Genomic DNA, 11,153 nt, shown 5'->3' on the forward strand with positions numbered 1-11,153 from the left:
GGTGGGCAGGCCCTGGCACAGGGTGCCCAGAGCAGCTGGGGCTGCCCCTGGATCCCTGGCAGTGCCCAAGGCCAGGCTGGACAGGGCTTGGAGCAGCCTGGGATGGTGGAAGGTGTCCCTGAACTTTGAGGTCCCTTCCACCCCAAACCATTCCACGATTCCACAATCTCAATTTCTCAAGTTTACTTTCTCTCTCATTTTCACACCTCCTCAACAGAACAAAAGTCAAAAAGTCTGGAAAGATGGAACAAAACTCCAGAGATTTTATCACAGAACACAGTAATTATCCATAAAAGAAAGGAATGTCCCTTTTCCATGGGGATCAAGAACAAAGAGCAGGCACTGAGCAGTCAAGGTCAAAGTCCCCCAGAGTCTTCTGTAAGTATAAAGAGAAACACCACATTTGTTTAACTGCAGTGAGGGAAATGGAGATGAAACATTCAGAAACTCTTTTATAACAGTAAAGATGGTTAGTTAAGCCCTGGAACAGATGGCCCAGGGAGGCTGTGGGGTTGCTATCACCCGAAGTTTTCAGAACAGGTTAGAAAAACAGCTGTCTGCAATACTACAGGTACAAGTAATTCTGCCTGCAGGTCTGGATAACCTCCTAACATCCTTTCTAAACTAATTTTCTAAGATTCTGTAAAAAAAACCCAAAAAAACCAATGCAGACAAATTTAGAGAGAATACCTGAAAGAGCAGAAATTGGAAATACACAAAGTATTTGCTTTTTATTTTATTTCAGTATTTACTACTTACTGAATGTGGTTCAAACCCTCCTGTGATTTACAGCCCCTTCCTAAACCAGCTCTGGTGAAAACAGTATTAAAAACACAAACAAAAACCTCATTATTCTCACTGAGTGATCCATCCCATCAAATACCTGTGTCTGAGGGGGAATGTGCACCTCAGATTGCAACTGCTGAGCTGGATACCTCCACTCTGGCTTTGATTTCCTTGTTGAAACCATGGAATTGCTGGATGGGAGTGGTGCAGTGTTCCCTTTACTAGAGGAATATGTGCCATAAATGGCTTCCTTTGCCTTTGGGAAGGTGATGGTGTCTGCGTTCTCAGGGTCCAGCCTGCTACTGATCTCTCCTGTACAAATAAAATGTGGATTGCAGTTTTCATCTACTTATTAGCAGTTGTTAATTTAATCAAATTGACAAACAGAGGCCTGATCAGGTGGTGACAGTCATGATTCCCAGCACCACTGGCTTAACAATGGGCATAGCTTCAGATTTGGGTGCTTAAAATTTGAAATGTTCAGGTAGGAACCCAGGAGGAGCCCAGAAATGACAGGAACCAAACCCTCCCAGGGATGAAGAAATTTTATTCCTACACAGGATTTTCCTGTGCGTTATGCCCTGCAGGATTTGGTGAGTGCTCATCACAGAGCTCTTTCCTTGGGAGATAAAAACCTGAGAGTGAAGCTGGAGGTGCAGCTGAGGGTTGTTTGCAATGCTCTGTACTCACCCAGAGCTGATTTCTTGTGCTGCCTGGGGAATTCAGGGAAAGGAGCTGCTCTGGGCACAGCAGGAGGGGCTGGCAGAGTTCTCTGTGCTGCTGGAAGGATGAGCCTCTGGCCAGTGAGGCTCAGGGCACCTACAAGAAGATGACATTCCTGAGCAATTCCAGCTAGGAATGAAAAGGAATTCTTGGCAATGAAGAAAGAATTAAGCAAAGGCAGACCCAAGTTCTGCATCAACTCTACAAAAGCAGCACTTTCCTTTAATTGAAAGATTCCTATCTTTCTTTATCCACCTTGAAGGAAGGTGAGCTGTGCCTATAAAAATTGACAAATACATATAAGATATTGCACCAATGCTAATTCTGAAAGATGTTTGGATATCTATAATTATATGCTTGTACAATGCAATTTAATATGCAGAATAGATGCGAATCAACTCTTGTAAAGCACAATATAATCATGCAATTACCACTAAAAACAGTCCAAGCCTAGTTAAGACTGAACAATTAATAACCAGCTGTTAATCATGATAGTTTGACTGGTATTTATACCAGAACCTCCACCACACACACAATTCTTCTTTGCAGCAGCAGCTGAGCCCTGTGAGCTCCAAGAGCTGGCTCAGGGTGCTGCTCAGCAGGACACACTCCACAGCCTCCACCACCCCACACCTGGAGCAAGCAGCCTAAAGCTCATCCCCACCCTTTGCAAGGCTTGAAATCACAGTTCTTGGAAGCCTGCAGGAGGCAGGAAATTCAATTCCCAAATATCTGCTGCAGACAGCAGCACCCAGGGGGCCTCTGGGACTCACCTTTTGGGGTGTCCTCTTCTGCCAGGGGGAAGGGAGAGCCCAGGGAGTGGAAGGCAGGCAAAGCCCAAGGGCTGGTGGCTGTGGGATCCTTCCCTGTCTTCTGACTGCACACCTGGGAAGAGACAGAACCTCCTCTGCACAGGGAAATCTGGGATTTACAGATTCTCTACTCGTGCAGCAACAAATAATAAATATAATTTCTGCTGTGACTGTTTCATTAAGATTTAACAGTGCACCACTCCTTTTATTACTTGTGAACATGCTGCAGTATTGTCTACTGTTGTTACTTCAGTCATTGAAAAAATAGTTAATTAAATTTAATTGATGTCTTGTGTACTATTTAATGAAGGAATCTCAGGAAGTTTGTATTTACACTACTCTCCTTAAAACTGAGCAGTGTTTCTTGACAGAACAGTGTTAAAAAATATAAAATAAATACACAGGCAAGGAACCAGAAGGAAAAAGAAATACTTTAAAATATTAGCTTTTAATGAGTGATTATCAAGCTTTTGGTGCAATCCAAGCCATGGCTGGGATCTTGGAACACTGTTGTGTCCTAATTATTGAATAGCAGCACCCAGCAACTTTCTAGAAAGGGAGAAGGAACTCTCAAGAGGGAAATGAGACAGACCAAAATTAACTATTCTAATCTTTCCTCCCAGTTTGTCTAACAACGCTGCCCACAAGAGATAAGGGACAGAAATCTGAACTTTTTATCATCATGGAGAACCTTTCAGAGCAATCCCAGGCCCTCACTTTAGTTATGGCCATTCTGGAGCATTGTATTTTAAGGGATGGAGTGGATGAATCCTCATGTGCTGGTGTTCCAAGAAAACTGCAATAACCACAGAACAAAGGTTAACTTTATGTCTGCTGCCATGTAAGTGCCTTGATGCTGAGAAAAGGGAATTATAAACCACATTTTCCTGCTCACCCTCAGCCCCAGCAGTCTGATGAGGCCACAACAAAAATATATAAAAGGTGAGAAATTGAATTAAACAGTGATTCCTCTTCCAGACTGTTGCTGCTGTAGCACTGATTTAACTCCTGGTCAGTTTTATCCTAATTTAAATCCCAGTTATGAGGTTTTGTTATGATAAACAGCACATGAAATATATTTGTTTTCATTGTGTTCATAGAGATGTAATAAGCTACAAGGAAAAGCAGTTCAGGTGCAGTGTGTGTGTTCAAAAGCAGCCTGGAGGCTTGGGTTTTTAATTTTTTTTTTAATTGGAGACAGATATTTAAGTCTTTTTTGCTGTATCCTTTAATTTCTACGAAGTCCATGGCAGTGATGTTGAAACAAGGACTGAGGCAACAGAAATGTAATTTAACCCCTTGTTTACACTGCCCAGTGCCATCACTCAGTAGGACAGGAACACAGTGGGGCCACAGAGCTGATCCAAAAGAGCTCCCATGGAAATTCCACCCAATCCCTTCACTTCCAGCACCTGACTGCTGCATTGGCTCCCTCCTGAAGAACTCAGGGAGATACCAAAGCAAAACTGCCAAACTCCTGCCATTTTGGGAGCTATTGTTACTAAAATTAAACAAACACAATCATAATAAGGCCTCAAAAATAATATTAAGTACTGCAAGAGAAAGGTTTTTACTTTTAACATCACTGCTTCATCATGAGCACTTCTAAAATTCAGTTTTTTAGGGCTGGAAGGGAGCTCTTAAATTGCAGGGCAGACCAAGGCTGACTTGTCTTAAAATATGCTTGGAGTGTGCTAAAAAACTATTTTTTCATTTCAAGTGCTTCTGAGTGTAATTAACCTGGGACACAAGAAAAACAATTCTATTACCCTTTCTAAAGTGTTTTTCTCCTGTGGATAAACCTCTCCCACTTTATTTTTTCTTTTTGCTTCATTTTAAATAGGGCACTTGTTGGAACACCACAGGGATTTTTCTGATTAGTTCTCTATTTGTTTTCTTTTTACCTAGCAATTTTTAACTAGAACATCATTTTTTTTTTGTTGGGTTTTTGGTAAATATCTTTGTAAGTATTTTTTCCTCCAGTAAAAAAAACAGAGATTGGTATTAAATACAGAGGAAAGAGGAATACTGTGTACCAAACCAGGAACAGAGAGATGAGATTTGGTAAATAAGTATCAGAAAATCTGAGGGTTTGATAGTGATGGGGAAAAAGGGATATAACAGATTAATTTATCATTTCATCTATCCTTCCCCAAACTGTCAGATTTGTTGTTGAGAAGTTCCTGTCAGGATTTGATGGACACAGCACTTTCCTCTATAAAGGGAAAGAGGAAGCATAGCAAAATAAAATCTAAGGTCACTTTTCAGGATGTTCAGGAGACTGTCAGGAAAGGGCTTGGAGAAGGCAAGTTGAATTGGAAAAATTTGGAATTGCATCTTTAACAACAGATCGTGTGCTGTCCTTACCTTCTCCAAGCTCTAAGAGTAACCAGAGATGGCTCTGAACTGTCAATTTCCCACATATTTGGAAAAATCAAGCTTTGCCCCTTTCCTGACCCACTGCTGTCTACCTCTCCCAGGAGCCCAGATCCATCAGAATTCCTCCCTAACAGGTGTGAAAGAGAATGAAGGGAGAACTTTGGTGAATCCCACATCTGCTTTGTGAAACAGGCACCAGCAGCAGCACAGAAGGGAGCGAGGGAGATAATTGCTGCCTTGAACCACAACATGTTTTCCTGGTGGGCAGAGGGCCAGCTTCCACCAGGCAGGATTTGTGGGATCAATTCCCTGATTGGAATTCAGGGCTGAGCCTCCCTTCCTGTCCGGAGCCAGCTGCAGGCAGCAGCCCATGGCATCCCAATCAGGCAGGGAGTTTTGTCAGGGAATGCTGAGCTGCACACAAACAGCTTCAGCAGCTCTGCCCGCACCCCTGCCTTGCAAAATGACACTCCATCTCCAATTCCAGATGACAAGAACTGGATAAAAACTTAAAACAAATGGTGACCTTTCCAAAGATTAATTTGTTTACCAACAAAACGTTCTGCGTTTGTCAGGAGAGATGGGGGTGACCTTCACATTCCCATTTCCAGGTTGAGAGGATGCTGACTGCACTCATCTGTTAACTTAACTCTCTCTCACCAATTATTTCCTTTTTATTTTTAGTGACAAGAGGATTTTATTCAATCACCGTGCTGCTTATGATGATTACATGCCGTAATACAAATGCAAGGAGCTTCTTTTGATTTACTGTAGTGTGACATCAATTTGTTTAAGTCTCATCCTGCCACCACTGCCAAACTCTGCTTTGGCTGTAATTAGAGCCACATGCCTGGCTTTAAAACACAATCAGCTTTGGGCCACCAAAAGACGTGGTTTTCTTCTACAGCTTCTTCCAGTCACTTGAAATGAAAGGAATTTCCCTGCTTGGCTTTATAATTTTGAAAATAAATACACTTTCAGGGATAAGCGTTAAAGATGAGCAGCACGCAAATGCTGAATAAAGAATGAATAATTGAAGATATGATTAGAATGGTTGTGCTCACACAAGTGAGCTTAAAAAAAGCCCCAGAATCACTGCCATCACCATTAGAGCCACACTAGATAAGATGCAACTCATAAAGGCTAGAAATCATCACCATATTAAATTCTACCTCATGAATAAATGAAAAGGTTCCTAAGTTTACAGTATAATATACATTTATAAGAAAACAAGGACCCAAAAGTGCCAGTATAATTCTATAACAGAACAGCAGCCCTATGAAAACAGAAGGTAGAGCTGTGAATCTTTTCTACATTGCAGCAGTGCATCAGAATTATTTTTGCAGCAATTCAGATTACTGTTCCTTTGGCTGGATACTCCGTGGGAAGTATACATATTTAATAATTATCCACTCATCATTTTTCATCTCTCATTCAGATATAGGCTGCAAAAAGAAGTGATGCCCAGTGTGTGTTCCAAAGAGAATTACAGTCCTCATTTTAAAATAACTACAGAACTTAGCAGAGGATGAAGCATTATTATTAGACCCAAAAAGGTCCAAAAGGGCAACAGTTAATTGTACTTAGTTTCTATGATAAAACCCAGCATCAGCAACTTTGTAATACCAAAAGAGCAAGAAAAGACATCATTTCTGGTGAAACAATGAAATCCTGACTAATAATTTTTCCAGCTACTGGAATGGCAGGATAATAAAAAGTCCGGGTAGATTTGTGCTTGACCCCTCAGGTCACCTCCAACCCCGACTTTTCAACCTCATCACGCTTTCAACCGCTCAGCCCTCGTTGAAAAGTCCTGAATGGCGCGAGACAAGCAATTAGTTTGGAATTTAATTTGAATTTACTCGGGTGAGGGTGATTTTTCCGGGGTTTTTTGGGGAGCCGCTCGCTGACCCCTGAGGGACGTGCGCGTACGGACAGCGCCCCCTGCCGGCCGGCCGCCCCTTCCCGCGGCCGCTTTAATCGAAATTTTACCCAAATTAATGTAATTGCAGACCCGAAGCTGCACGCAGATTCATTGGCCTTACTGCTAATAATCATATATATCACGTATCATCATATAGATCATATAAAAGCCCTCCTTTAAGTGCTGGTAGACGCCACCTTTAACAGCAAACACATCTCAGCAAATATCAACTGCAGAAATTTTACAGCCAGAGAAGGCAGAACATCCCAAACCACACATTGTGCCCTAAGATTCGAAAATTTTGAAGAGAATAAATTAGAGAGGAAACACCTGCTTGGTTTTCAAGCCTGTCAGCTCCTCGGTAAATGTAAATGTGTATCTGGGAGCCTGAGTAATTCACATGAAATGCTTGCAATTTAAATCCCCAATAAGTTTTGTGTGCTCAGTGCATGTTTCAGGGAGAGTGGTAAAACACATGGCTCTCTGCAGTCGGATAATATTCCTCTCTGTGAGTGTTTTAGAGTGGTTCTAAAAAGCTATTAGCCATGATGCTTCTTTCTAATTAACTCTATTATCACAGGGTTAGACAAATCACCTCTTAAGTCTGGGCAGCAGCTTTCCAAAAATCATTTTTTTTATAAGTGGCAGCTCACAACTGTGCCATTCACAGATTCTCTTTATGTTGTTTAAAACCAAACATCCCAGAATCTCTCCTAGAGCACTGGGCTTGCTGCAGGATGCTTCTGCCACAAATTAAATTTTAGAAGAGCATCCCCATGTGAGACCATTGGCTGCATGGACCACAGTGCTGTGCTGAATTTGTGAACATAATTGATTTTTTGGAGGGATGGCTGTGCCTACCTTTTTTTTTTTTGGTTTTTTGAAAGCATTCTTTGCTAAAAATATCATCTTTACACTTAACTACTGCAGAACAATTACAGAACTGGCAGCAGAACCAAAATTTGCAGTTGCAGGAGGGAAATTTGGAAAAATCAAAACTTCATTTTGCACAATTTGAACACTCCCAGAGCAGAGAGAAGAATGGGCTTTTAATTCTTCCTGCATCTTTGGGTCACAACCAGAAGTCCCCAAGCTCCAGCCTGATTTTCCTGCCATTACTGACCATGCACATCCCATGTATATCCCTATTTTTGCTGGATTGGGATCTTGGGACATAAACCTGTTACATGTCAGATCTGTTTTCCCCAGTATTACCACTCCAAATGTTTTGATCTTTAAATACCCATGTCAAAAAGCAGGAAGTTATGAGGAAATAACTTTTATGTAAATATTTTATTTAGGACTGATAAATATTAACTGTAATAGTGCAAAGCAATGCATATAATAAACCCATAAAATAATAAAAGTTACTTACAGGAGCAGATTTTTTCTTAGCTATAAGAGGCAGCCTGGTCTCATCGTTGGGATGTTTTAAACCAGCTTTATTATCCACATTCTCTGGGTCAAGCATAATTTTAAAATCCATTTCCACCTGCTGCTGAAATAGAGAATAGGGATAATCCTAAAATAACTGCACTGGGGCTGAAGTGTTTAGAGGCAGAAACTGGCTAACATGTTGTAAATTTGCAAAATAATTATAAAAATTGATATTTTTTGACTCCACACAGAACTGGGCCATCAACAAAGTGCCTTTGTTTAGATGGAAAACTTTTTAAGGAGTGGAACTATTATCCAAATGGACACATCAATGCAGGCACAGAAGCTGATTATTAGTAAATGAGGAATTAAAAACCCCTGATAGTAATCAGAATTAAAACATAGTTCTTAGTGCACTCTGTGATCTGCATGGAATGAGTTAGACTATTCTGCTAATAAAAATCATGATGATTTAAATCCCAATGGACAGAAAAAGGCTTTACAAGTTTCTTTTTGTTATAAGAAACACCTAAAGCATACCTATAAAACCAGGAGGGATGCCCTATGTTTTTATTACAGCAGAAGTTTCTTAAGTTAAAAATATTTTTGTGCATATTCTTTTGTATAAACATAAAAATAAATCCAGGAAAATTCCATTTTTTTCAAATAAAATATGCCACAAAAAGTTCAACAATCATTAGATGTGTACTTGAACTATTGAACAACTGTGTTACTTTGTGAAAGCAGTAAAAATGCTTAATTTATTTATCTGCACTATATATTCTCTCTTCTTTTGATGGTAATTACAAGCAGATGTATCAATGAGATGCTCATTTAGATTTGGGGTTGTAAGAACACAAGTTATTATCCAAGCCAATTACTCTTTTACCCACATGGTTGCACAGAGACAGAAAGTTCAATTTTCACCTCATCAGTGCTTTTGTGGTATTTATTTTATTACCATAACACACCGTTGTGCAGGGAGGAAACTGCTGGTGCTATTAAAAAAATAGAATTGGGGGAATTGAGCACCTTTCAATTAAAACAGGAGATTGATTCCCAAAGCAAACTCCTCGCTCGGGCTGACAGGGAAATGATCAATGCAGGGGAAAAGTGTCACACAGGATGACAAGAATTGGAATTATTAATAAAAAACCACCTGATAAAAGTGGCTTTGTCAGTTTGGGTGGGTGGGAAGTGCCAATTCCACACCTGCATGGATGACACTGGAATCTTTCCCAAGTTAAATGTTATCCTGGGCTGGGAGAAGGTTCCCATCTCAGCTGTCCCTGCTGAGGATTTTTTAACACTTTCATCATGGGGTGTTATCAATCCCTGACTCCATGGCAGTCAGAGCATTATGGGATGCACAGGACACCAAGCACTCCTTGAACTGGCCCCTGGCAGAAGGATCAGGGTGGGATTTCAGACCTGAGGGCCCTGGCACACACGTGGGGCTGATTTGCTGCAGCCCTGCACAGTCACGGGCTCCACTGGTGGCAGAACCAGCTGCTTCTGACAGGCACCAAAAGCAGGATTCCTGATGGAGAGAGAAACAGGCACGGAGCTTCCTAAAAGTTACTTGGATTTCACTGCTAAACCCACTCTGCTTTCATCCAGTTCTAGCCAAGTGACTGCATTGTTATTTAAATTTGCATTTAGCAAAAGTAAAATCACAGGAGTTAGCAGAGCACTGCTGGAGCCACTTAGAATTTCACTTACATTTATATTTTTTTTAACTTAAAATCAGAATAGGAAATGACTAAACTAACTTTTTTCTAGGTCAACACTCTCATTTGCTTTACATGATTATGTCACCTCAGTTTTTGTGTCTTGCTGCAATAAAACATCTGTTTCACTTACCACTTAGGGGGCTCTTTGGAATTTACTTCTTTATTACCAGCTGAAGAAAGAGTTAACTCTTGGCCATTTATAACATTGAAATAATTTTCAGCGTGTTTCTGTTAGAGGGAAGAATTACGTTTAGTCTATAACAAAGATAGAATGAATATTAATTTTATTTAACTTGGATCATTATGCAACCAAGTCTTTGCTTGACTGAAAAGTTGATAAGCTTTGTGCCTCTGTTGGACTAAAAATCTGATTTTGGCTGATCAAGATCAGTTAATTCTGATGAGCCAAAAAACAGAGCTATCATTCTGAACTGTAATGTCTGAGTAATCTCATCAGTTGCTGATTGGAAAGGGATCTTGTAACATAAATAAGGGGCCCAAGTGAATTATTAACACAGACTTAAAAAACAGAATCATTTTCTGGATCTGCTCTATTTTACTTACTCTCAGCCCAAGTTCAGTCCTTTCAGGTGCTTTTCTGAGGTCACAAAAATCCACGGCTTCTGCGTTTCCTTTCAAGTTGGTTTTTTCCATTTTAAGCTTCTGAAGGTCCTCCTGAATCTAAAAAGCAAGTCAGGACAAAAATCATACTTGTAACCAAACCCTACGGGGTTAGGTAAGATTTAATTCAAATTAAATTATTCCTAAATATAGGGAAAAAAAATCCACGCAACTCTGTACTCTCAGGATCTCATACTTCTGTACTACTATAATATTAATATAACTTAAATAAGAGAATACAAAGCCAAATACTTAAACTCACTGGCTGTAGAAAGGCTGAAAAAACTCAATTTTAAAACAAACCTCACACAGCAGTGACAATAAACCTCAGGACTGAGATTCTCCGCTTAAGGAACGATGTTTCCTCACACATGGCACAGGTGCTTTCACGGGGCAGGGATCTCGAAAGCCTTAAGGAGAAAGACAAACTCCAGGCAGCCTGTGAGGAGAGCACAGCCCATGGCAAACCCGAGTATTTACGTAAACTAAACAGCTCCGAGCCCCCAAACCGCGCAGTACCCCCAGCCCGAGCCCTGCTCCCTCACGGCCCAGCCGCTGCCCCTCAGGCAGCGCCGAGCCCGCGCATCCCCCGTCCCCTCAGCAGCACCGGGCGCGCCGCGCTCAGCCGAGGGATGACCCGGGGTGCATGAGGGGTAACCCGGGCTGTCCCGGCTGCTCTGCCGGGACAGGAGAGGCCGGTCCGGGGAGGGAGGTGCGGGTCCCGGCGCTGCCCGCACCCACCCGGCAGCGCCAGCCCCGCTCCGGCCATGGCGGCACCGCCGCGCCCGGCAACGGGAC

At 41.5% G+C, this 11,153-nt stretch overlaps 1 protein-coding gene across 1 annotated transcript in view; it reads right to left on the minus strand.

The window, feature by feature from the left end:
- IQCH (IQ motif containing H) overlaps positions 1-11,108 on the minus strand; it is a 46,167-nt gene extending 35,059 nt beyond the window's left edge. The window contains exons 1-8 of the mRNA XM_041468895.1: positions 10,659-11,108; positions 10,299-10,415; positions 9,865-9,962; positions 9,433-9,541; positions 8,000-8,119; positions 2,283-2,394; positions 1,477-1,605; positions 884-1,098 (exon numbers count right to left, since the gene is read on the minus strand). Of these exons, the coding sequence (XP_041324829.1) occupies positions 884-1,098; positions 1,477-1,605; positions 2,283-2,394; positions 8,000-8,119; positions 9,433-9,541; positions 9,865-9,962; positions 10,299-10,388 (873 nt within the window). The 5' untranslated portion in view covers positions 10,389-10,415; positions 10,659-11,108. The remainder of the gene's footprint in view (positions 1-883; positions 1,099-1,476; positions 1,606-2,282; positions 2,395-7,999; positions 8,120-9,432; positions 9,542-9,864; positions 9,963-10,298; positions 10,416-10,658) is intronic.
- Between the last annotated feature and the right edge of the window lie 45 nt (positions 11,109-11,153).

The sequence above is a fragment of the Pyrgilauda ruficollis genome, unplaced genomic scaffold, assembly GCF_017590135.1.
Source record: "Pyrgilauda ruficollis isolate IOZ18807 unplaced genomic scaffold, ASM1759013v1 scaffold23, whole genome shotgun sequence".
NCBI lineage: Eukaryota > Metazoa > Chordata > Aves > Passeriformes > Passeridae > Pyrgilauda > Pyrgilauda ruficollis.